The following is a 27,265-nucleotide window of genomic DNA, read 5'->3' on the forward strand; positions in this document are numbered from 1 at the left end:
GAGATAATATGTATGTGGAATGAATATAACTAAATATGTCTAATACCAGTAGGCAATTATAAAATTTTATTGAAAGCTATCAGAGAAGACTTAGAGAGCTGTACCATAAACAGGAAGACTCAGTGTCCACTTCCTCTGCCCCTCAATTTAATGTATAAATCTAGCTAAATTACAGTCAAAATTCCAATGGTTTTTTTCATGGAATTTGACAAGCTGATTTCCAAAGTCTATATGGAAAAGTAAATGCCCAAGAATAGCCAAGACAAACATGAAGAACAAGTTAGGGGGATCTCAAGACTCATTTTTAACCTTTAGTAATTAAGACAGTGTGATACAGATGCAGAGGCACACGGATAGAACAATGAGATAGGATAACAGAGCCCGGAAATAGTTTCACGCATGTATGGGAATGTGATACGTTTCAAAGGTGTCATTGCACATTGTTGGGAAAAGAATACTTCTTTTTGCAGCATATGGTGCTGGCAATCTATGTGAAAAATAATGCAATTCGATATCTTCCTCACACCATATGCAAAAAATTTTTTCAGGTTGATTAAGTACTTAAATGTGAAAGAAAAAAATTAAGACTCTAGAAGAAATTAGAGAAGAATACCTTGAAGACTTTAAACATAGGAAACTATTTCTTAAAGAGGACACATACACAAAAAGCACTAAACATAACAGAAACAGTTGATGCAGTAGTATTGGTAATACTCTCCTTTTTAAATTTGACATAAGTTTACACAAGTCCCTTTTGTTAAGCTTCATCTTACACATATGAACCATACATTTTTGTATGGACCAAACACTACATTATACGATGTTATACTGCAAAAAGAAAGGCATATAAATTATGGCAGAGAAAGAATTCAGTAACCAAAGAAGAAATAAACCAACTTTTAGCAGAATTCTAGTCTTACCAGTGAAGCTGTGGTTTAAAGAAAGGGTTATAAAAGCAGGGTTAACATTAAAGAAAATCATAAAAGCCAAAAATCCTAGCAAGCTATTATCTTTAATGGACACTTGCTTCATCCCATGAACGCAAAGATGGGTCAACATTTGAAGATCTATTCTTATAAATTCACCATTTTAATAGGTAAAAGAAAACAAAAAACATGATTATCTCAATAAATACCAAAAACTCATTTGATAAAATTCAAGATCCATTCCTGAATTTTTAAAATAATGACAACAAGGAGTAAGATACAAGGTTAATATACAAAAGTCAATTGCTTTCTAAAATACCAACAATGACAAACTGGAATCTGAAAATTTAAAGAGTATCATTTACAGTAGCACCAAAAGAATGAAATACATAAAAATAAAAAAAAATATGTACAGGATCTCCATGTGGAAAACTACAAGATCTATGTAAATGTAGAGATATTATTCCGTGTCCACAAAATGGAAGGTTCAATATTAAGATGTAAATTCTTTCCAGTGTGATCTGTAGATTCAAAGCAATCCCAGTCAAAATCCTAGCAAATTATTTTGTAGATATCGACAAACTGATTTTAAAGCATTATAGAAAAAGATGAAAGGTCGTGAATAGCCAATCCAATACTGAAAAACAAGAACAAAGGAGGACTCACACTACCCAATTTCAAGACTTAACACAAATCTACAGTCATCAAGATAGTGTGATATTGGTAAAAGAGTAGATATGTAGATCAACAAAACAGACAGCCCAGAAATAGACCTACACGTATATAGTTGACTGATTTTTGACAAAGGAGCAAAGGCAATTCAATGGAGAAATCATAGTCTTTTCAACAAATGGTGTTGTAACAACTGGATGTCCATATGAAAAAACATGGAGACCTAGACACAGATCTTGTATCTTTCACAAAAAAACAACTCCAAACGGATCATAGACCTAAATGTAAAATTAAAAACAATAAAACTTGTATAAGAAAATGTAAGAGAAAATCTAGATCGCTTTAGAAATGAGTTTTCAAGTTTAAAACCAAAAGCATAATACATGAAAGAGAAAATTGCTAAGTTGGGCTTTACTAAAATTAAAAAACTTCTCTGTGATGGACACTATTATGACAGTGAAAAGACAAGCCACGGACTGGGAGAAAATATTTGTAAAACACACATCTGTAAAGGACTTGTATTCAAAATACACAAAGAATGGGAGTTCCCGTCGTGGCTCAGTGGTTAATGAATCTGACTAGGAACCATGAGGTTGCAGGTTAGATCCCTGGCCTTGCTCAGTGGGTTAAGGATCCGGCGTTGCTGTGAGCTGTGGTATAGGTCAAAGACGCTGCTCGGATCTGGCGTTGCTGTGGCTCTGGCGTAGGCCGGTGGCTACAGCTCCAATTTGACCCCTAGCCTGGGAACCTCCACATGCTGTGGGAGCAGCCCAAGAAATGGCAAAAAGGCAAAAAATAATAAAGAAAAAAAATACACATAGAACTTTCAAAACGCAACAATAAGGAGTTCCCATCATGGCTCAGAGGTAACAAACCTGACTAGTATCCAGGAAGACGAGGGTTTGATCCCTGACCTCGCTCAGTGGGTTAAGGATCCAGCGTTGCCACGAGCTGTGGTGTGGCTCGCAGACACGGCTCAGATCTGACATTGCTATGGCTGTGGCTGTAGGCCGGCAGTTACAGCTCTGATTTGACCTCTAGCCTGGGAACTTCCATGTGCTGTGGGTGCAGCCCTAAAAAAAAAAAAGAAAGGAAAAAAATTATGCAAAACATTTAAACAGATATTTCACCAAAAGAGAAATACAGATGTCAAATCAGCATATGAAAACATGCTCAACATTTGTCATTAGGGAACTATAAATTAAAATGAGATATCACTACATACCTATTACAATAGTTAAAATTCAAAACCTGAAAATTCCAGTTGCTGGAGGGGATGCAGAGGAAGAGGAACTCGTTCATTGTTGATGGAAACGCAAAATGGTACAGCCACTTTGGAAAATGGCTGGCAGTTTCTTATAAAGATGAACGTAATCTTGCCATATGATCCAACACTCATGCACCTTGGTATTGACCCAACTAATTGGAAAAATTATGTCCACACAAAAACCTGCATGCAAGTGTTGTTTCATGATCATCAAAAACTGGAGATGTCTTTCAATAGGTGATGGATGAACAAACTGTGAAATATCCATACAATGAACTATTGTCCAGAGATACCAAAAATGAGTTATCAAGCCACCGAGGGACATGGAGGAGACTTGAATGCATATTGCTAAGGTAAAGAAGCCAGTCTGAAAAGCCTACATACCGTATGATTCCAACTATATGACATTCTGGAAAAGGCAAAACCATGAAGGCAGTAAAAAGATCAGCGGTGAACAGGGGCTCGGGGGAAGGAGAGAGAGGGTTGAACGTGTGAAGCACAAGGGATTTTTAGGGCTGTGAATTTTTTCTATATGATAATGAAATTGTGGACATATAACATTATGATTTGTCAAAATGCACTGGACTTTAGAGCACAAAGAGTGAAAATGATGTATATTGAAAAAAAAACCAAAAAACCCTTTATGTCAGGGGAATCCCAGGATAGAATGCAGAATGTGACAGATGAGCTCTATTACGAACATTTGAAACACATACTGAAGAGAATGGGGAGGGCATGTGCTGACCTAAGTCACTTTGGAAATCAGGCTTCTCAGTGCTGGCGTGGGACTTTACAGATAAGCAAGAGGAGGAGGTTAAAATGATTTATGCGAGGATGGATCAAACATCAGTATGAACTTGTCTCTCACCTAATAGAAATACAGATGTTACATATAGAAATATTTATACATAATGCATATATGCACAGGTTAGTCTACACACATATACCTCCTTGCTTTGTCAGCCTTGAAGCTACAAAACTTCAGCAGCAGCTGAGCACAACTAGGGCCCAGAACTTGGTTTCTAAGACTGTTCCTCAGTAAAAGGAACCAGGTTTCTTGGAGAAAAGGCTGACATAGGACTGGGGAATGAAATATACAAGTAGTGCCAGAAAGAAGTGCTGGGGAAAAAAAATCCACAACAATGGGAATAACGTCAAAGGGATGTAGGAGCCAAATGAAAGAGCTACCAACATCCTAAACAATTTCAACAACAAAATTCAGTAGCATTGCATGATAACCCAGAGTATGAAATAAAGTTAATATCCATGAGCCCAAACTCATAAATAAAAGAGCAAATGAATTAATAAACTGGGGAGAAAGTTTCTTCTCCCCTGTAGAAGAATTCAAAATAATTGATTTAGATACTCCATCCTCAAGGAGGTGGAGCATCACACCTCGCCCCGAAAGTGAGGGCTGTGCATAGTGACTTCCTTCCAAAGAGGACAGCATGGAAGGGGTTAACTCTGCAGTGGAGAAACCTGACAAGCACTGCTTCCGGTGATCACTAACAACATCCAGAGTGATAATACATGTTAATAAATGTGTGTCCTTCGTGTGATCACCATGGCACACATAATCCCAGTCTAACAGTGATAAAAACACTGGACAAACCCCAGTAGAGGAACAGCATACAAAATACCTGACCAGTGTTCCCCAAAAATGTCAAGGTCACCAGAAATAAGGGAGGTCTAAAATTAACTGTCACAGCCAAGAGAAGCCTAAAGACATCACAGCTAAATGTAATTCGGTATCCTGGATGAAATCCTGGAACACAAAAAGGACATTAGGTAAAAACTAAGGAAATCTGATTATTAACTCTGGTTGATAATAATGTATCAATATTGGTTCAAGGATTATTAGTAAATGTATCACGCTAACATAAGATGTTAACCATAGGTGAAACAGAGGCAGGCTATGTGGGAATTTTCTGTACCATCTTCCCAATTTTTCTGTAAATCTAAATGAGTCCTAAAAAATAAAGTTTATTTAGAAAATACCATTTTAAAAAAGGAGGTAGAGGGACTATTAAAAGAGAAACAAAGTATCCAGCGTAATTTGTGAACCTTGGGCAGGGCAGCGATACAAGTCATTCTGGGGACACGTGGGTAGATTTGAACATGAACAGTATTGAATGGCTCATCATTTTCTTAAGTGTGAGAGTGGTATTGTGGTTAAATGGGAGAATGCTTCTCCGCTGACATATTTAGGAATGTCATGATGTCATGAAGCATGATGATGAGGTCTGTAACTCGCCACAAACAATTCAGGAGGGTTTTGAAAAAAGCACATTTGGAGAGAACAAAAGCAAAAGTAACAAAATGTTAGGAATGATGCATCTAAGTGAAAAGTATTTTGACACTCATCAAACTATTCTTTCACACTTTCTGTAAGTTTGAAATTTTTCAAAATAAAATTTTAAGAAAAGTATCAGTAGGATTTTGGAATTGGGTAAAATGATACTAAAGTTCATCTGGAAATATAAACATGCAAGAATAACTGGGAAAAAATCCTGAAATTAATAATAATGTGGTATGGACCAGCAATGCCAAATATGAAAATGTATACTAATTTTAAACAATTAAAAGATTGCAAAAGACTACAGAGTTCAGGGAGTTCCCTGGTGGCCTAGCAGTTAAGGATCCAGCATTGTCACTGCTGTGGCTCAAGGTTTGATCCCTGGCCTGTGAACCTCTGCATGCTGTGGGCGTGACAAAAAAAAAAAAAAAAGACTGCAGAGTTCAGAAACAAATCTAAATACATATGGAAACAATGTATGAGGAACAGTTTTTCAAATCAGTGTGGAAAAAAGCCAATAAATAGGGTTGGGATAACCAGATTGCTCTTTGGAAGAGAAAAATGTTGAAACCTTACCTCACTCCTTTCACCTAAAGAAATTCCAAATGAATCAAAGATTTAAAGGTTACAAAAAAAACTTAAAAGGACTGGAAAAATACATTAAATTTATTCTTAAATGTAAAGAAGGCCTTTCTAAAGGAAGGCACAAATCCCAGAAGCCATAAAGACTGATAAGTTTAACTACATGAATAAATAAAACTCAGGAAAATATTATTAAACATATGACAATGGACCAATTTTCTTAGCTTACAAAGAGCTCATACAAACCAATAGAAAACAAATCATCTACTAGAAAACAGAACATGACCACACAGTTCACAGAAAATGAAATATAAGTAACCAATAAACATGAAAATGTGTTCCATCTCCTTCATTAAAATGCATTATAGCTTCATTAAGATGCAAAATACCATTTATTCACTTTCAGATGATCCAATTTTTAAAAGGGCCTCATAAGTAATTATTCTTATACATTATATGCAGAAGTAACGTCAACAAAGATTTCTGGAGATCAGTTTGGCAATAACTACTGACTTGAAAATGAAAACTATCCTTTGACCCAGCAATTCTATTGCCAGGCGCGAACCCTGTTTAGTTTCATCTCATTATACGTACAAGTGTGCTCACTGCAGTATGGTTTAGCAAGAGTAAAATACTGCCAACAACCTGAAAGTTCATCAGTGCTCAAACATTTATAAACACATCCATATATTAAAATACCACAGTCGTTAAAAAGAATGAGGTATTTCTGTATATATTGATACAGAAAGGTCTTATAAGACACAGGTAGCAAAAAAAGCAACGTACAGAAGAGTCTATACAGTCTGACTCCATTAATGTAAAACCTTTTTAAGTATATATTTGCTGGCAGATATTTTTTCCTGAAAGAATATACAAGACACTTAAAGCTGGTTACCTTTGGAGAGAGGTATTAGGTGCAGGAGGAAAGGGAGCAAGTTTTAATTTCATGCCTTTCTGTACCATCTGATTTTTTTGCCATGTGCATATATTATCTTTCTTTTTTCCTTTTAAAAGAATACTTGATTAGTAGGTTATTCTGAGATATTCCTATGTAGCTTTGATTACTGGTCGTGCTATTTTTCAAAATACTACAGACAAGTACCAAGTTTTGCAAACCAGAACTTCCCCTTGGATTTTCATGAAACTTTAGATTTGCCCCCTGATGCTTTAATCATGATTTCTTGTTAAATATAAGGTGCCACTCTGTAAAGGCAGTTCGGCTATATAACAAACTTGTGATGGAATGATTAGACACTGCTACTCAAGGACCGATATTCTTATACTCCAAAGGGCATTTGATAATTCATAAATATAAATGAGATTACACATTCTACTTTGACTCTAAAAAAACCATAAAATTGCAATTAGACTTTACATGTACAATGAAAAGTAAAGTATCCATTATTAAAACAGCATTACATTGCAAAAAATACAGTCATTAAAATTAGATCTTACATTTTTCTGGGGACAGAGAAGCAGAAGATGAGATTAAAAGTAAAACAAACAAACAAACAAACAAAACAAAAAAAAAAACCACTACCAAAAACAGGGTGAGACAATCATTTATTTATTGGACAGGGCAAGGTCATTTAAAGAGAGGAAACATATCCAAAAGAATGTGTTTAGCTTGGTGTTACAGGCATCGATGCTCACAACAAACAACACTACTCAATACATCATGGAAACAGGCCACATACAACCAGGGAGATGCTGTCATGCCACTCAAAAATAAGCCACAATGCTTAGGAAACAGTCATTAGGGAGTTACAGAGCATTGCAGTCTCCCACTAGCCCACAGCATTGGGCTGGTTCCCTGGTTATCGAGTGAGTCTTCCTATATTCTAGAGCGCCTTCAATAGTACACGCTTCTGAATGTCACTGAAATCACAGTCAACTGCAGGCTTAACCAGCTCACATCACTACATTTTTGGACTACCTTAGTGCTGTCTCATCGTATGATGACTAAAGACCTGAACCTAATCCCTTTAGCACTGTTACGATGTACCCAGATCACCCAAATCCTGTGGTACATACTCGAAAAGGACAGCAGAAATTCACGGAGGAAACTGAAACATTTGGGAAGTTCACCTGACCGGAGGTATACAAGCTCCTTGAATAATTAGACACAACTGAAAACTGCTATGTCAATTAATTGCCCCATTATTTGGCATCGTTACTTAGCAAGACTCTCCCGACCATGCAGGCAAAGATTTCAATATCCATTCTAGAGACCAGACAAAATATTAAAAGCAGTAACGTATCATGAATGCTTGGTTCTGAGGAAGGACTATTCAGCATTAAGACTAAGAAACCTCTTAGGCATCTGCCCTTCGCTCCTTACATCTACTGACCTTTACCAGCCCCTGCCCTTCACAGCAATCCCAGTTCTCAAGATGAGAAGTTCTCCCTCCACATAGAACAGAGCCATCCTTGGGAAGTCAGTCACGAAAGACCAGACACTGTAGGAATCCATTCATAGTAAATGACCAGAACAGACAAATCTATTGAGACAAAAGGCCCTGGGGGGAAATGACAGGTGCCGGCTAAAGGGCCCAGGCTGATGGCAATGTTCTCAAGTTGACTGTGGTCATACGGTCACAGAGTCGCACAACTTGGTGCATATATTACAGAACCACTGAACCGTACCCCTTAAATGGGTGAATGGTAAGGTACGTGAGTTACATTTCAATTAAGTTACCATAAAAACATATTAGGAAAGGAAGACAGGCCCCAAAAGAGAAGAAAACAGGAGGCTCTTGCAAATGAAGTCATACCTGAGGAAACGGTAGACAAGCCTGATGCGAGGAGCTTGTTTCTCACACACATAATTTTGACTTAATTATGACCACTTAGCTCCTGACTTCACATGTTAAAACTTGTTTCTAAATTATTTTAGGTTTTCAACAGATTTCTAAGTTTGTTCTCCATAGAGGGCAGAGGCAGGGTTGCATAGACTGACTGGGTTGGCAAAACAAAACTAAGCAATGATAAAAACTCAATGCCATCAAGGATAAGGGCATCTTATGACTAAAGCATATTTCCTTTTCAAATCTGCATAGTTATTCCCTTTACACCTATACAGTTCAACAAAAGCACGGTGTTCATACCTGCACGATTCAGCAAAAGCAACATTCCCTACAAAGAAATGTTTAGCTTCCTGCAGATCAAAGAGCCAGCCAAATTTCCCTAAAACTAAGATCCCTGTTTCTAAAAAAATTCTATGCTGTACCCTCATCCTCACCTTCCGCACCATACAATGAAGATGGAAAACTCTTAAGCCTGCTGCAAATCAGAAGCTATGAAAATTTCTTAAATGACCTTAATTTTTTAATTAAAAATATTAGTTCCAAATATTTAGAACATATTTGGCCCAATTCCTTTGAAGTCTACCTTTAATGAGAAAGTTTCCTTTATTTTTACTAATTCACTAGTTTAGTATGCAATAAAGTAACAGAGGCTTTGAATAAGTTAAACTGGCTTAATGACAAGTATCAGTTTTCCTCAGTGATTACTATTCTTCTACACAGGCAGGATGATTAATTCATGAATGGTCTTTTTGGTCTATCTTCAGCTATTCTCACACTACATAATCAATTAGGGACTTTTTTTTACAGATAAATGAGAACACAAGTAGCTTTACAGCAAATCGAGTTTGTTAAATATATTTGTTATGACAAAGGATTTCTGACACGAAAGTTGCTCACTGCACACAGAACCCCAGAGAAGTGATGAAACAAGACAGCTGATGTTAGGAGGTATATGGGAGCGGGGTAGGGTGAGAAATCACGGATAAATTAAAAACTGGCGAGTATCTGCTGAAGCAGAGCCACTTTGTAGGGGGCATAAGGAAAGCTGATGAAGTCACCATTTTGGTCTCTTTAGAGAAGTCCGTTGGGTGTTAAGAAATGAAGACCATTTTACCATCATTCATGCTGCAAAATGCAGTAGTCACACTATTTCCAAAAGGATCCTCAAAACTGTAGTGCAAAAGAAAAGAAATCTAAGAAAATAAATAATTACAAAACCATCAACATTTTCCCAAGAAATGTGCTCAAAACAGTGACTTTTACAAAAAAAAAATGTGAATTTGTTTTCAATGAAAAAAAGAATCCTCTCTGAAAGATCAAAGACTCATTTCACAGATCACTTATACTGCATTAATGATTTGATTAACAGTGTACAAACAAGGGTCATAGACTTTTTTTAGTTAGGTCTGAAAGATCAATATAAATACTGATGGGGGGAGTGTTTTGTACCCCAAACTCCAATATTCCAGCTCTGTGTCCTGTCCTGTTGTTATAATTTGTAAAAATCTTAACGACGCAGTGATTCAAGTTTTCGTAACTTCAATGATGTGTTAGAGGACAATGCATCTTGGTTTGAAGCATTGGTTGTATCCGAAGGCCGGAACAGTACTCGACCGCGATGATTAAATACATAAAATGACGGGTGATTCCTTAATGTGTCAAATGTCCTTAAAAGAAAAAAAGCATCAATTTTAGACAAACCTTTATAAAAGCCTATTTGAAAATAAGCAGGCTTCTAATGAATTATGAATCCGCTATGGGTTATATCTTTAACTAAGTTTAAATCCATACAATCGACTATAATTGGTAATCATACTGTGTCTCACTTTTTTCCTGTACTAGAAACCTGGAAAAGCAACATAAAAACTTCAAAATTTTTAAATTCAGGCATTCCTTCCAAGATGCCTATGAAAACAAATAATCGCTCAACTTTCATCACCTCTGTAAATCTAACACGAGCCCATGCCAAACAGGCCTTAAAAAAACCGTACAGAGGTTGTATCTTTGATTAGTCTCATTTGGCCCTCACTATTCAAGCCATCTGATCATTTCGCAGCTCAGTCTTCCAAGAATCTTTCAAGTACAACGAAAAATTCCTTTTGGCCCTTCTTTACCCACTGTTGTCCAAACTCATATATTCTGCTACCACCTACTAAATGCATGTATTTTGCTACCACCTACTTAATGCCATTCTGTTTTACTTCTTTCTTTCCTGGCCCCTTGCCTGTGATTCTTGGTAGACTTTTTGTAAGAACAGTAGTGGGTGGTGATAGTGGAGGATCCTTTCTTCTTTCCAGTGAGATATATGTAGTCTAAAAAAAGTTCACACCTAAGCGTATGGCTTTTGCTGTTGGCTTGTTTTTAAATATTAATTTCCTGGAAACAAAGAGAACTCTTCCTTCGATAAATACTCAAATCTCAGTCAGCCCACCGAAAATCCAAGCATTCCCCCACACAAAATGGGAAGCCTGAGATGTGACTATTTAAAATGTAAACTAAAAAGTAAAAGGGGGTGAATTTCCTCTAACACATAAATGTTTGTTGTGAATCCTTCTAAGGAAACATTGTGTTAAAATTTCTAGGATCAAGGTGGATAAAGGCCAGAGATGGAATTGAACAAAGCTAAAGGATGATTTTTACGAAAGTAAGAAATATGGAAAAGAAAACCAAGCAAAGCTCATGAAAATAGCTTAGACATACAGGAGGAAAAAGGAAAGCAGAAGAGCAAATATACTTTAGTCCAGGAATAGAAAAGGGCCTGAGAGCTGATGCTTATGTCACAGACTAGGTTCAAGTGATAGAGGAAACAGAAAACCCCTTAATCTTCCAAAGACTAAGCTGGGACAAGAATATATAAAGAGAAAGGAAGGGGGTGGGGGGGAAGAAGGTGGGGGAGGGGAGAGGGAGAGAGGGGCAGAAAGAAGGAAGGAGGAGGAATTCCTGTGGGAGTATCGTCCACTATATCTATTTCCATCTATCTATCCATCCAACCTACCAACGAACAAGTAATTTTAAGCAACCATAATATAACATCTTATTCTAATGCCAATATCTGTCACTTCACTATTTTTCCTATTATATCAAACATTGTCTCAAATTTTTTTACCTCATTACTCAAAGTACATAATTAAAATGTAAAAACAAAACCAACTTTTATGTACCAGAAAAACAGATTTTAAGTTATGTAAATGAAGCACCCCCCCCATGAAATTCAATGCCTATGAAAAGCAAGAGACTTACTTATTTTTTAGTTCTGAAGTGGCATCCATGTCTTTAAACTCCCCTGCAATGTGAACTATACCATAACAGGTAACTGCAAAGGCCAGAAGTGTCTGAAGAACTATCTGTGAGTACAAAAATTGACATTACTAACAATACAAATATTATTATAAAAAGTGGCAATTTTCTCTCCATTTCTTTCTAGCCTCTAACAGGTGTTTCTCCCAGAGCCTATAAAGGAGACAACTGCCACTTTATCTTACTTTGTTTTTAATGGCTGCTCCCGCAGCATTCGGAAGTTCCTGGGCCAGGGATTGAGTCCGAGCCATAGCCGCGACCTACACCTCAGCTGCAGCAACCCTGGATCCTTTCACTGGGTTCACTGCATCAGGCCAGGGACTGAACCGCCCCCTCCACAGTGACTCGAGCTGCTGCAGTCAGACATTTAACCCACTGCACCATAGCGGGAACTCCCAATTCTCACTTTACATGATGTGGAATCAGACACAATAAAATCTTCTTTAAGTTCTATGGATCAGCTGCAAAAGTACTTCTGGTGTTTGCTCAAATAGCAAAAACAGGTACCATGTCATTCAGAAATCAGTAAGCAACCACTATCTGCTTCCAAGAGCAACTAAGAATGTTTTAATGTATCACAGAATATAAAAAGGACACCCCTTACCCACTATCCAGCTTAAGAAACAGACCATTACCAAGAGCTCTCAGGGCCCATGTGTCCCCCTCCAACTATATCCTTCACCCTCCCTCCCAATTAACTAGTGTCCCTGGTTGTGTAGTCATCAGTTCCTTGCTTTCATTGATAATTTTACCAGCTCTGTATGTACCTCTAAGACACATATTGCTTATTTTTTTCCCATTTTGAGCTTTTTTGTGTGTGATTCCTCCCTGTTGTACTATATAGTTGTAGTCCATTCATTTTCATTGTATTTCATCATATGAAAATCCCACAATTTATCCCTTCCACTGCTGACGACTGTGTGGGCTGTTTCCTGTCTGTGACTTTTACGGCAGGATGGCTATCTCTGTGGAAGTCTCATGGCACGTGGGCGTGCAATCACTAGTGTACAGTATACCCAAACTCGACGTCATTACCTAATCCCAAACCGTGCTCCAAAGAGGCTGCACAAGTCAAAACGTGCAACATTTGATATTAACCAACATGGGACTGCAAGCATAATTTCTTTTCTTTTTTGGCCACACCTGTGGCATACAGAAGTTCCAAGCCAGGGAGTGAATCTGAGCCGCAGCTGTTACCTACACCACAGCTGCAGCAATACCAGATCCTTAGCCCACTGTGTCACAGCAGGAACTCCTTTCTTGTGATTTTCTATATTTTTTCAAATTTTCCAATTTGTAAACAGAAGAAAGTTATTTTAAATAGATATAAATGAATGTGTATATGTGTGTATATGTGTGCATGCATATACCACAAAACAAAGGTGATAGGCGGGGTTAATAACCACATCATCTACCATTTCTTTAATTATGGACAAAGTCAAAATTAGCCACAAGCTATTTATTCTAACTTCCCAAATTAGAATCTAATGTCATATGTTATACTGGTTTACATACCCACCACCAGTGTACCAAGACCCATTTCACACAATGCAATTATAGGCATCATTAACAAGAATGTGCTGGAGTTCCCATGTGGCCCAGCAGGTTAAGGACTGGGCACTGTCACTGCAGTGGCTTGGGTCACTGCTGTGGCACAAGTTCAATCCCTGGCCCAGGAACTTCTGTGTGCCATAGGCATAGCCACAAAAACAAAACAAAAAACCAAAAAAACCCCAAGGATGTGGTAAATCTATAAGTTGTAGTGAAAATATGTCAAGATAAATTGTTAAGTAATAAAAAGCTATTTATAAAACCACTACATATAATAACCTTTTTTTAAAGAAAACCTCTGTGTGTTTTGATTAGGTAAAATTATATAAATAAAGATAACGTTATTTATTTATAGAAGAAAACTAAATTACTTATACACTCCAAACTGTTGGGAGTAGACATAGAATTGTGAGCAATGGAGTCAGTTTGTCTTTTTTTTTTAATTTATGGGGTCAGTTTTACTTTTGACACTGTTTGATTACTGTAAGTTACAAAGAACTTATGACTTTTATGCTTTAAAATCCAATAAATATTTTTTAAAAAACAGTGAGTAAAGCTCACATATCATTTTTGCTTAAAAAAAAAAAAAAAAAAAGCCCTTCTGGGGTTCCCTTTGTGGCTCAGCAAGCAGGTTAAAAACCTGACTAGTATCCATGAGAATGCAGCTTTGAACCCTGGCCTTGCTCAGTGGATTAAGGATCTGGCGTTGCCACAAGCTGCAGCATAGGTTGCAGATGCAGCTCAAATCTCATGCTGCCATGGCAGTGGTGCAGGCCGGCAGTTTCGGTTCTGATTCAACCCCTAGCTTAGGAACCTCCATATGCCACAGATGAAGTCCTAAAAAGAAAAAAAAAAAGCACTTTTTTGTTTTTCTTTAGTTTTACCATTTATGTATATGTCCCTAAACAATGTTTTGTTAGTTTTTCTTGGGTTTTTTGTTGTTGTTTTGTTTTTGGCTGCACCCACGGCATGTGGAAGTTCCATGGCCAGGACTCAAACCCATGCCACAGCAGTTACCTGAGCACAGCAGTGACAACACCAGGTCTTTTAACCTGCTAAGCCACCAGTGAATTCCAGTTTTGCTTGTTTTTAAAATTTACATAGAAAAGGAACTTTTCTTAAAAAATAAGGTCAAGTAATCAACTTAAGTCTGTCTCAGACTATGGACGGAGCAACTTTAAGAAGACTATTGGAGTTCCTGTCGTGGCTCAGCGGTTAACAAACCTGACTGGCATCCATGAGGATGCAGGTTCAATCCCTGGTCTCATTCAGTGGGTTGGGGATCTGGAGTTGCCGTGTGGTGTGGTGTAGGTCGCAGACATGGCTTGGATCCCACATTACTGTGGCTGTGGTATAGGCCGGCAGCTTCAGCTCTGATTGGACCCCTAGCCTGGGAACCTTCATATGCCGTGGGTGTGGCCCTAAAAAGACAAAAAAAAAAAAAAAAAAAAAAAGAAAAGAAAAGAAAGAAAGAAAGACTATTTTTGGAGCTCCCGTCATGGCTCAGTGGTTAGCGAACCTGACCAGCCTCCATGAGGACATGGGTTCGATCCCTGGCCTCACTCAGTGGGTTAAGGATCCGGCGTTGCTGTGAACTGTGGTGTAGGTCGCAGACATGGCTTGGATCCCACATTGCTGTGGCTCTGGTGTAGGCTGGTAGCTTCAGCTCCGAGTGGACCCCTGGCCTGGGAACCTCCATATGCTGCGGGTGCGGCCTTAAAAAGACAAAAAGACCAAAAAAAAAAAGGAAAGACTACTTTTTTTAAAGAACTATGCATGTATGTATGTATTTTTTTTGGCCACGCCCATGGCATGCACAAGTTCCTAGGCCAGGGATCTGACCCACACCACAGCAGTGACAACACCATATCCTTAACCACTAAGCCACCAGAGGACTCCTAGAAAGACTATTTAAACTAAGTTCTGGAGACCAAATAGAGACATGTTTTGTTTCCAAATCTTTGGGTTTTACAGTAAGGGACAAAAAGTAGATAACAGATGCTACTTCATGTCTGGAAAATTAAGAAAATAAAAAGCAGTAAAAAAAATATTATAAGCTATGTGGTTAATTTTTTTTTTTTTTGTCTGTGCCTGAGGCATGTGGAAATTCCCAGGCCAGGGATTGAACCCACGCCACAGCAGCAACCCAAGCTGCTGCAGTGACAACATCAAATCCTTAACCCACTGCACCACGAGAGAACTCCAGAAACTCCTAATTTTTAAAATATATATATATATATATATATTTTAAAATTGAAGTATAGTTGACGTCACAATATTGTATTCGTTTCAGGTATACAGCAAAGCGATTCGGTTATATATAATTTAATGGAATATAAATGACCAACTTACATCTATTGGCAGTGATTCATCTTCCTTTTCTGTTAATCGCATATAAGAACGATCTATAAACCAGAAGCATACCAGTATATTAAGGAAATTGTACCCCATTTTTCTTAAAATGCAAGCAAATCAATGTACCAAAGAAGCAGCTGATTTATATGCTACAAAAAGGAATGCTAATCCCAGATTCCTCAAAACCCTCTATCTTCTAAGGCGGTCAGTCTGATCTTAAACTACTTTATTCCCATCATGACCTGCTTTGTCACCTCATAAAACAGAAGAGTGAAAAGTGAGCCAATATGAGGAAGAAACACCTAAACATAATTTTTCATGATTCCTACAGGAAAATTAGAATTCTCTGAAATTCTTTCACTAACTGGTCAAAGAAATCACAATTATTTAAAAACTATGTCTTCAGAAAATCTCAACTCTGAAGTAGCACCACCATCACATAATACAAAGTAATACTGGTGTGGACATGTTTTTCCTGCGAGAATATGCGGGGGCAGTGTTGGAAGAGGAGAAATTCCTGGACACCAATTTTTGCTTCCATGATTTTTTTTTTTCCTTTTTAGGGCCGCACCTGCAGCCTGTTGAAGTTCCCAGGCTAGGGGTCAAATCAGAGCTATAGCTGCTGGCCTACACCACAGCTACAACAATGCAGGATCTGAGCCGCATCTGTGACCTATACCACAGCTCATGGTAATGCCAGATCCCCGAGCCACTGAGTGAGGCCAGGGATCGAAGCTGCAACCTCATGGAGACTAGTCGGATTCGTTTCCATTGTGCCACAACAGGAACTCTCTGCTTTCATGATTTAATTATAATTCTGCTACTGCTTTAGCCTTGGGAAGCAGCAAGGTATGAAGGAAATGGATCAGGATTTGGAAGCGAAAAAGCCTGGATCATAACTCCAGCTCTTCAGTTTATCTCATTCAGTGTAAGGCACCCGTGGATTGTAACATGTATCTCAACTTCAGAGTGTTAAAATGTAGGAGGGGGAGTGTGTCTGAGAATGAAACAAATACAGTATCTATCTTTGCACAACCTAAGTCTCTGCAACAGTAAAATGGGAATAATAGGAGGATAAGTGAGATACCCAATAGGCATTTTCACAACGAAGTTCATCAGGCAAAGGTGAGCATGCCACAGCAACACGGGGTGCTGCCTGCTGCCACAATTGGGCATGACAGCCTCAAAGGCAAATACTGGTCCCCTTCCAACATGAGCATTATAAAGATGTCCCACTGCAGTGACACATGCCACAGGGCATTCTCACCTCACATAAAAACGCGAAATCTCAATGCTAGAAGAAACCTGCACAAGCCCTACTTCATAACATGCTTAAAATTGCAAATTGACTCTCAAGAGAGAATGTGTTTAGAGACATTTCTGAAGTTTTATCTCACAGGATTTATCATAAATAAGGACAACTTCCTACTGTCCGTTCAATCCCAAGCTACTTCTCTTCTTTGCAGGAAGCCCAATCTGACTCTAACGTAACTCGACCTTGAGCAAGGCATTTCCTCAGGTGTAAAAGGGGTTGGACCTCAGTCATCTGTCTCCTTGCTCTAGTACTGCACGAATTTACAGCTGAAGTCTATTGTAGGAAATGGCGCAGTACTCCAGCATCCTCAATTCCTCTAGGGCAGCGCTTCTCAAATGAATGTGTGCACAGATCACCTGGGGAGCTTATTAAAACACAGAGTCAGACGCCAAAGATCTGGGGCGGGGTCTGAGTGTCTGCATTTCTGACAAGCTCCCAGGCGAGTCCCAAGATGCTGGTCTACTGACCACACTTGATCGGGGCTCTTGGATACCTTTATTAACCCCTTTGCCACCTGAAAAATGACTTCCCCTGCCTCAATATATCTTTACCTACTTTTAGCCTAGCATCTGTATGACTACTGTGATTGTTTCTTGATCCATTTGTTTCTCCACTTGACTCTGAACTCCCTCAGGGCATCATTGCACCTTCTAGCACCTAAGCACAGTGCAATTTCAACCAATTACTCAAGACTGAATTTTACCAAGCAGTGCAGCACACAGGCTCTAGAATCAAACTGCTTGTTTTGAAGCGCCACCATTTATCATCTCTGTAATTTTTGCACAAGCTTCCTAGCAGTGTGTGTCTCAATTTCTTCATCTTTCAAAGGCAATAATAACAATAATATCTGCCTCACTGGTAGGACTGAATTATATAATACCTGTAAAGTGCTTAGTTCAGCGCCTGGCACACCGTAGGCACTTAATAAATGTTGACTATTATTATCGTTATCATTAAAGGTTGGAGTTTTTGAGAAGCTATCACAGAACAGAGGAGCCTGGGGAACATGACAACTAAATGTAATACAATACCCTGGATTGATTCCTGGAACAGAAAGAAGACATTAATGGGAAAACTGGTGAAATTCAAAGAAAAGCTAGACTTTAGTTACTAGTAATGTGCCACTGGCAGTTTCTTAGTTGTGACATTACACCGCAGTAATGTAAGATGCTACCAGTGGGGGAACCTGGGGGGAGAGGTATACAGTAATTCTCTGTACTATCTTTGCAGCCTTTCTGTAAATCTAAAATTTCACAACAAAAATTTAATAAAGCTGAATTTCTGTCAGACAAATGTCATAATACACATATGTAAAAAGTAATTTTAATAATTGGATCCTTTTAATTATATATAATAAATAGGACAAAAGGTTTTGTCTTGAAAACAATTGGCGCTTTGAAGGAAGTCACATTTCGTTTTCTACTTTAGTCCTGAAGATGGAAAGTAATCTAGCAAAGAAAGGAATAAAGGTCAACTCTGAATTTGTTCCCTTCATTCAAGTTCTTAAATACCTACAGTGGAGAACACTGTGCTAGGCATGAAATTACAGAAATAAACAAAATATACATTGTCTCTGTCCTCATGGGTTCTATAGGTTAGGAAAGAGGTCAGCAAACTGTTCCTGTAAAGGACCAGATATTATTATCTGTTGCAACTACTCAACTTTGCCCTTAGTGAGCGGCCAGACAATACCCAAATGAATGGGTGTGGCTGTGTGCCCATAAAACTTCACTGATGGACAGTGAAACCTGGATTTTATATAACTGTCATGGATCATAAAATGATATTCCTTTGTTTTTTCCAAAACAAATTAAAAGTCTAAAAGCATTCTTAGCTCCCTGCAAAAACAGGAGGGAGGCCGCATTTGGCCCACATGCCAGAGATGGCTAGCTCCTGGTCTAGGAGAGAAGACCTCAAAACAGATCAACCGTCTCAAGACTGCACTGCATCCTCTGCTGGACTCCAGGTTTCTTCTTGACCTCACAATTGTATGCGTATGATAAAGTACTTTTACTTTTTTTTTTTTTCACTTAAACTTCCCTATCGCTCTTTGACATAGACAGGGCACGAATTAAAATCCACCTCAATGAAACTTCAGGGAAGGGATATGATGTGCCCAAGGTCACGGATTTAGTGGTAAAGCAAGTTTTTAAGAACCAGCCTTCCAATCCCCCAGTTCAGTGCTCTTCGCCCTGGATCACAGTGCCTCCCTGAGGCAAATGGTCACCTAACTTCTCAGTGTGCCTGGACAGCCCAGGAGTGCCCAAGATGTTGTCCATCTAGTTGTCATGGGGCCGTGAGCATCCGAGATCCTCAGTCTGACACTTTGTCTGATCAGCCCCACGCTGGATCTGACATCACTTGTTTCGAATTCTCGGATAGACTTCCTCTCTGCCCATCCTGCAGCCCGCCGGTCCCGTGCTGAGCCCTCTCCCCAACACCCCCTTCCAATCCTGCTGCAATCCCAGGTGCCCCACTCTCCTCTAACTCACACTGAAAGCCTTGCACCGGGGAGCCCTGTACTGCTTCTCACACTCACCCCAAAGTCTAAGGTCTCAAATGACCGTTCCCGGGACACTCGGTCCGACACTCCCTTCAGGGGTGCGCCCACACGTTGCCCCCGGAGTCCCGCACGGGAGCGGTCCCCGTCCCCCAGGCACTTACGCTGCGCAGCGGAAAACGCCGCGTGGGCTAGGGCGAAGAGGCCGATGCCCACCAGCCCCTTCCAGAGCGACGGCGCCATGACTCCGAAGGAGCAGCAGCCCAACAAAGAAGCGAAGGGCGGCGGAGCCGTTCCTTCCTCCACCGGCGGGTGTCCGCGCAGCGCGGAGAGATGACGTCACTGAACCCCTGGGCGCGAAGTGCCTGAGAGGTGGGAAAAGCTAAGAGCCATGAGAAAGCGGAAACAGGAATGCCGGGAAGAAGGAGAAAGCGACACGGAAAAAGGTCCGCGAGTGGCGAGGAGCCGGGCCTGCGCCGGGCTGCCGCTCTGCGAGGGGCGGAGCTGAGCAGAGGGCATCAAAGAGGAGGCGAGAGCGAATCAATGGGGAAGCGGAGAAGATGGGCGCCAGCAAATGAGCGCGCGCCGTGGGGCAGGGGGCGGGGCCTGCGGGGAGTTCCGGGCTGGGCAAAGGAATTGGGGCACTGGGGGCTGGTGTTAAAGGTGGTCTGTGCTGGCTCCCTACCCCTGGGCAGGGGGAGGTTGTTTGTTTGTTTTGCTTTTCCCTTGTCAAGCTGCGTTCTTTGTTTTCTGTCGACCTTTCCTGTATTTCAGCCTTCTGGCAACCGGCACTGCGGAAGGAGGCAAGGGTGTGAAAGCGAGGTGGCGGGTGGGATGTAGAGGAAAACCACCCTGGATTTGGAGCCCCAAATAAGTGGTAGGCCGGGGGGAGGGTAAAAGTTAGTTTCCTTCTAAGTGTCCGTACCTTCCCGCCCAAAGTGTAGCCCAGCGGGACGTTCTGTCATGAAGAGAACCAGTTTACATAAGGGAGAAATGAAATGGGAAGAATAAAAGGATGCTAACAACACAGGCCAATCTTCTGCCTCTGTGATCAGAATAAAATATACTCTCCTTTCTCGATATGTGTGTGTGTGTGTATTTGGTCTTCAGCCCATAAAATACAGACAATTTGATATCGGAACTTCATACACCTAAGAGAAAAGTTATATTCCTTATGCTTCTTTAGAAATGACTAGTTTAAAATTGAATAGCTTAGAGCCCTTCCTGTGCTTCTCCCTGGCTTAATTGCACTCTTTTTTTTTTTTTTGTCTTTTTGCTATTTCTTTGGGCCGCTCTCACGGCATATGGAGGTTCCCAGGCTAGGGGTCGAATCGGAGCTGTAGCCACTGGCCTACGCCAGAGCCACAGCAACGCGGGATCCGAGCCGCGTCTGAAACCTACACCACAGCTCATGGCAACGCCGGATCCTTAACCCACTGAGCAAGGGCAGGGACCGAACCCTCAACCTCATGGTTCCTAGTCGGATTCGTTAACCACTGCGCCACGACGGGAACTCCTAATTGCACTCTTAACACAATCACCCCTGAGCTTCAGATTAGGCACCCTGAGCACAATTGCCTGTGGGTCAAAGATTAAGCACATGATGTTTTGGGGGGGGACTTTCCTAGATTACCCTAATATCTGAACAATATGCTCTTTTCAAAAGTTTTTTTTGTTTGTTTGTTTTTTGTCTTTTCTAGGGCCGCACCCACAGCATATGGAGGTTCCCAGGCTAGGGGTTGAATCGGAGCTGTAACCACCGGCCTGCGCCAGAGCCACAGCAATGCCAGATCCGAGCCGCGTCTGCAACCTACACCACAGCTCACAGCCACACCGGATCCTTAACCCACTGAGCAAGGCCAGGGACCGAACCTGCAACCTCATGGTTCCCAGCTGGATCCACCAACCACCAAGCCATGACAGGAACTCCCGAAAGTATTTTTATTTTGGGAAAAATCGAGATACGACGACCCAGAAGACCACCAGGATCTTGCGGAGACCTCATGACACCAACCTCAATTCCACCAACTAAGGAGTCCCACAAAGAAAGAAGAATGCATATTTGTCCTCAACCCCAGTTCTTATCCCGAACCTTGTTTTTCTCCTTTTTACTATAAAACTCCCTGCAATTCTTCCCAATGGAGAACAGTCTTCAAGGCAGTAGCCCACTGTGGCCTCCTTTGCCTGGCAAAGCAATAAAAGCTATTTTTTTCTCCTTTACCCAAAACTTTCTCCTTGTTTCTATTCTGCATCAATGAACAGAGGCTGAGTTTCGGCAACAATTTTATGTTGACCTCTTTACACCCTGCTGTCCTTTGGCCTGCTTGCCTATTTATTCCCACTGCTTTCAGCCGTTGTCAATATTAGTGATTCCAAATCGACATCTGTCTCCCAAATGTCTCTCCTTAGTTCCAGACTTGTATTTCCAACTACCTGCTGATCATTTCTTTCTATCATGTGGCACTCCATTTTTTTTTTTTTTTTTGGCCACACCTGTGGCATATGTAAGTTCCCAGGCCATGGCTCAAATCTGTGCTGGATCCTTAACCCATCCCACTGCATCCAGCCAGGGATGGAAGCAGCACCAGAGCCACTGCAGAGACAACGTCAGATCCTTAACCTGCTGTGCCACAGCGGGAAATCCTGGCACTTCAAATTTAATATGGCTGAAATAGAATTTGTCTCTTTTAACAAACTCCACCACCTCTCATGGTGCCCCCTGACTGGTTGGCATAACGTTGTAAACTGCATATCACAGGGTAAATGCAAAGTATGAGCACCGTCCTTTCCCCTCAACCCCGTCAGAATTCTGCATTTGAGCTGCATCCATTTGCTCCCTCTCACTTGCTGCTAGACACCACTCCTGACCACCCTTTCAAATTTGCACTCTTCCCATTCCTGATCCCCCTCATCTGCTCTATTTTCTTATCACCTTCTCATATACTCTGTAATTTAATTTATCATGTTTGTATGTTATGGTTTACTGTCTCTCTTCCCCTAGAAATGTAAGTTCCAAGAGGACAGAGATTTCTGTCTATACCGAGAACATTGCCTATCACATGGTAGGTATTTAATAAATGTTTGCTAATGAATGAATGAATTATGGGAGAGAAGTGGGGAGGGATGTACCATCATTTGAAAAGATCTCAGAGTTCCCGTTGTGGCTCAGTGGTAATAAACCCGACTAGAATCCATGAGTACACAGGTTCGATCTCTGGCCTTGCTCAGTGGGTTAATGATCTGGCATTGCTACGAACTGTGGTGTAGGTCGCAGACACAGCTTGAATCCTGTGTTGCTATGGCTGTAGTGTAGGCTGACAGCTGCAGCTCTGATTCGACCCCTAGCCTGGGAACATCCATATGCCATAGGTGTTGTCCTAAAAAGACCAAAAAAAAAAAAAAAAAAAAAAAACAGATCTCTAGGAGTTCTCATTGTGGCTCAGTGGGTTAAGAACCCCGACTAGTATCCATGAGGACTTGGGTTTGACTTCTGGCCTCACTCAGCAGGTTAAGGATCCAGCATTGCCATGAGCTGAGGTGTAGGTCGCAGACGCAGCTCGGATTTCATTGCTGTGGCTGTGGTGTAGTTTGGCAGCTGCAGCTCCGATTCAGCGCCTAGCCTAGAAACTTCCATATGCTGCAGGTACAGCCCTTAAAAAAAAAAAATCTCTACAGAGAGTCCTTCATTTTGAATCGGGTTCAAAAATTCCAGTGGACTTGTACACACCCCTAAATTTTGATAACATTTTGATTGATGATAAATATTTTCTGATATACTTGGGTTTCCTCAAAGCTGAAAAAAATTTAGAAAATAAAGAAGGCATCCAAAAGTCATCAGATTTCTTCGACTTTACCTGTATAGTTCTTGTCCTGGATCCCATTTTCCAAACCTTTCATTACGGTCATTGTTTTTCTCTGGGCCCTCTGCAATTTCTTCACCTCTAATCCAAGAGTTGACATGGTACTTGATCAATGTCAAGTACAGCATATTGTATTCCTTACAAATATAGCCCAATTATAACCCTAACAATCAGGAAGAACCAGGAAATAATCTCTACACTTGACAGGAAAGTGTTTCCTTCTCCACTCCTGGGAGGTGGCCAGATAAAAAAGATAGTTTTTGGTTTTTTTTTTTTTTTTTTTTTTTTTGGTCTTTTTGCCATTTCTTGGGCCACTATCGCAGCATATGGAGGTTCCCAGGCTAGGGGTCTAATCGGAGTTGTAGCCACTGGCCTATATCACAGCCACAGCCACGCGGGATCCGAGCCGCACCTGCAACCTACACCAGAGCTCACGGCAATGCCAGATTCTTAACCCACTGAGCACGGCCAGGGATCGAACCCGAAACTTCATGGTTTCTAGTCGGAGTCGTTAACCACTGTGCCGCCACGGGAATTCCCAAGAAAAGATAGTTGATACAAAATTAAAAAATCTTAAACTTTGTTTTGGCTCTGATGATGGTCATGTTGAAATTAATCTTTTCAGGTACTCTATTAAATCACCTGAATATTTGCTAATAATATTTGTTAATGTTAATTTATCTGAAACAGAAAATGATTAAAAGGTTTCTCAAGGGAGCTGAGATCGGGTGATTTTCCTTTAAAAAGATGAGGTTATGTGCTGGGGCACATGTTCAATCCCCTGTCTGGTGCAGTGGGTTCGGGATCCAATGTTGCCACAGCTCTGGTGTAGGTTGCAGCTGCGGCTCAGATTCAATCTTTGGCTAGGAACTTCCACATGCTGTGGATGCAGCCCCCAAAAATGAGGTTATAGAAAAAAAGAGTCAGTGAGGATTCTGGTATTTGTATAAACCACCAATACATGACCCTACTCGTCAAGGAAGTAACCTGTATCCAGGTATTGAATTTTGTTTTCTCCATTACACACTCAAAATGCATTCTGCACTGTGTCTTCTTTTGAATATCTTACCAATATACTGAGTGCAAAAGAAACTAGGCTAGTTTTACATTTTCTAGAAATAAATGGTTAATTCATATTCATGGCGTGAAATTGTCTTATCTATAGATTCCACCCTGAAAGAAGCCAAGATCGTCATAGTCACAGTTACCAAGGACTGTATTTTTCAAGTAAGTACCTTGGGTCCGCTCACACGATGTTCTCGACATTGAGTCAATCCCACAGGTGCAAGGCACAGCTCATGGAAACACTGTTTTCATTAGCTCTTAGAACAAAAGTCAAACCTCATGAGAAGGAACATTTAAATACCTAGGTGACCCCCAAAGTGCCTTTAGTTTTCCCCAAGAAAGAGGCATTGTCCATATGCACAGTGGATTAATGATGCAGACGTTAGTAAAAGTGGGAATAACCATCTCTAAAGTGTTTGCTATGGAGACGGAGATGTTGTTTCTGAAGATTCCTAACAGTTTCCTCAGGATAGTTGGGTGAGTAGAGAAGGCACCGCAGTCCCAGAATTGTCTTCAAGTTAACCAACTTTTTTACTGCTACCCAACTAGAGGAGTAACTTCATACACTACATCCCGGTATCCATTCCCCACACAGATTGTCCCTCTACCTAGCATGCTGTCCTTTCCTACCTAGGTCAAAAGCCAACTTTCCCTAGAAATCCATTCCTGACTCTTAGAGGTATCTGTATGAGGCATCTATCTACTGTAGGTACTAAACCTTTCTTTGAGCTATTTATTACTACCTCTCTGGATAAAAATTCTAGAAGTTTACTTCCTGCTAGGTAAACTAGTGTTTTCAATATATACATATTGAAATTGTATCCTCTGATTTTTTTTTTTTTTTTTTTACAAAAGTGATGTGTGCTCAGTCTAAGAAATTCAAGCAGCAAAGCAGTATATTCCTCTTAAAGCATACTCTGGTGCCTTGGTATTTTGAGTTTTGAATCTTGGTAAAAAGACTGTGCTTACTTGATTCATAGCTTTAAGATTATTTTGCTGGAAGGTTTATACTACCACGGTTAAGAGCAAATGCTAAAGAATCAGATTGGGTTTATTTTTTATTTTATTATTTATGTTTTTCTTCCAGTTTTATGGAAATAGAATTGACATACAGCGCTGTATAAGTTTAAGGTATACAGCATGATGATTTAACTTACATACATCATGAAATGACTATCACAATAGGTTTAGTGAACATCCATCATCTCATATAGATACAAAATTTAAAAAATAGAAAAAAAGCTTTTCTCATGATGAGAACATCTTAGGGTGCTCTCAACAATTTTTGTATATAACATACAGCAGGGTTATTATATTTGTTTCGTTGCACATTACATTCCTAGCACATCGTATAACTGGAACTCTGTACCTTTTGTCTGCCTCCATCCAATTCCCCCTCCTGCTAACCCCTGCCTCTGGTGACCACAAATCTGATCTTTTTCTATGAGCGTGTTCGTTTGTTTTTAAAGTATAATTGACCTACAACACTATGTTAGTTCCTGGTACACAACGTAGTGATTCGATATTTCTATACATTTCAAAATGATCACCACAATAAGTCTAGTTATGATATATTACCATTCAAAGAAATTATATCATTATTGACTATATTCCCCACACTGTACATTTCATACCCATGACTCATTTATTTTGTAACTGCAAGTTTGTATCTCTTAATCTATATATGTGATTATTTTAGGTGTCTGACCTCTTATGTTCAAAGACATTTTAACAACCCTGCATTTTTACTCCCTTCCCCCCACATTTACTGTTTTGACATCATATGTTATATCTTTTTGATTTGTGTATCCCTTAAATACTTATTGCAAGTGTAGGTGATTTCACTGCTTTTGTCTTTCAGCCATCCTACTGGCATTATACTTGGTTGAATTACTACTGTTAGTGTATATTTGCTTTTACCAATTAGATTTTTCCATTCATAATTTTCAGGTTTCTAGTTCTAGCCTTTTCATTTTCACCTAGAGAAGTTCCTTTAGTATTTGTTGTAAAGCTGCTTTAGTGGTGCTGAACTGCTAGCTTTTGCTTGTCTATAAAACTTTTGATCTGGAGTTCCCGTCGTGGCGCAGTGGTTAACGAATCCGACTAGGAACCATGAGGTTGCGGGTTCGGTCCCTGCCCCTTGCTCAGTGGGTTAAGGATCCGGCGTTGCCGTGAGCTGTGGTGTAGGTTGCAGACGCGGCTCGGATCCCGCGTTGCTGTGGCTCTGGCGTAGGCCGGTGGCTACAGCTCCGATTCAACCCCTAGCCTGGGAACCTCCATATGCCTCGGGAGCGGCCCAAGAAATAGCAACAACAACAACAAAAAGACAAAAAAACAAACAAACAAACAAACAAACAAAAAAAAACTTTTGATCTCACCAGCAAATCTGAATGAAAGCCTTGCCAGGTAGAATATTCTTGGTTGTAGGTTTTTCCCTTTCATCACTTTAAATATATTGTACCTCTCCCTTCCGGCCTGCAGAGTTTCTGCTGAAAAAACTAGATGATAACAGATGGCCAACAAGCATATGAAAAAATGCTCACCATCAGTGATTATTAGAAAAAAGCAAATCAAAACTACCATGAGATATCACCTCACACCAGTCAGAATGGCCATCATTAATAAGTCCACAAATAATAAATGCTGGAGGGGATGTGGAGAAAAGGGAACCTTCTTGCACTGTTGGTGGGAATGTAAGCTGGTACAACCACCATGGAGAACAGTATAGAGGTACCTTAGAAAACTATACATAGAACTACCATATGACCCAGC

The 27,265-nt window shown here is 40.2% G+C and overlaps 1 protein-coding gene across 1 annotated transcript; it reads right to left on the reverse strand.

The window, feature by feature from the left end:
• Positions 1–7,287: 7,287 nt before the first annotated feature.
• On the reverse strand, positions 7,288–19,875 carry MMGT1 (membrane magnesium transporter 1). Its single transcript, NM_001243208.1, is given in 4 exon segments — positions 7,288–10,217; positions 11,791–11,894; positions 15,751–15,803; positions 19,733–19,875. Coding segments are annotated over 4 exon segments (396 nt in total). The 5' UTR covers positions 19,812–19,875; the 3' UTR covers positions 7,288–10,057.
• Positions 19,876–27,265: the final 7,390 nt, after the last annotated feature.

The sequence above is a fragment of the Sus scrofa genome, chromosome X (genome assembly GCF_054392235.1).
Source record: "Sus scrofa isolate SSC_HxYL_T2T_F1_AM1 chromosome X, Sscrofa_HxYL_maternal_Yorkshire_Landrace_v2.0, whole genome shotgun sequence".
NCBI lineage: Eukaryota > Metazoa > Chordata > Mammalia > Artiodactyla > Suidae > Sus > Sus scrofa.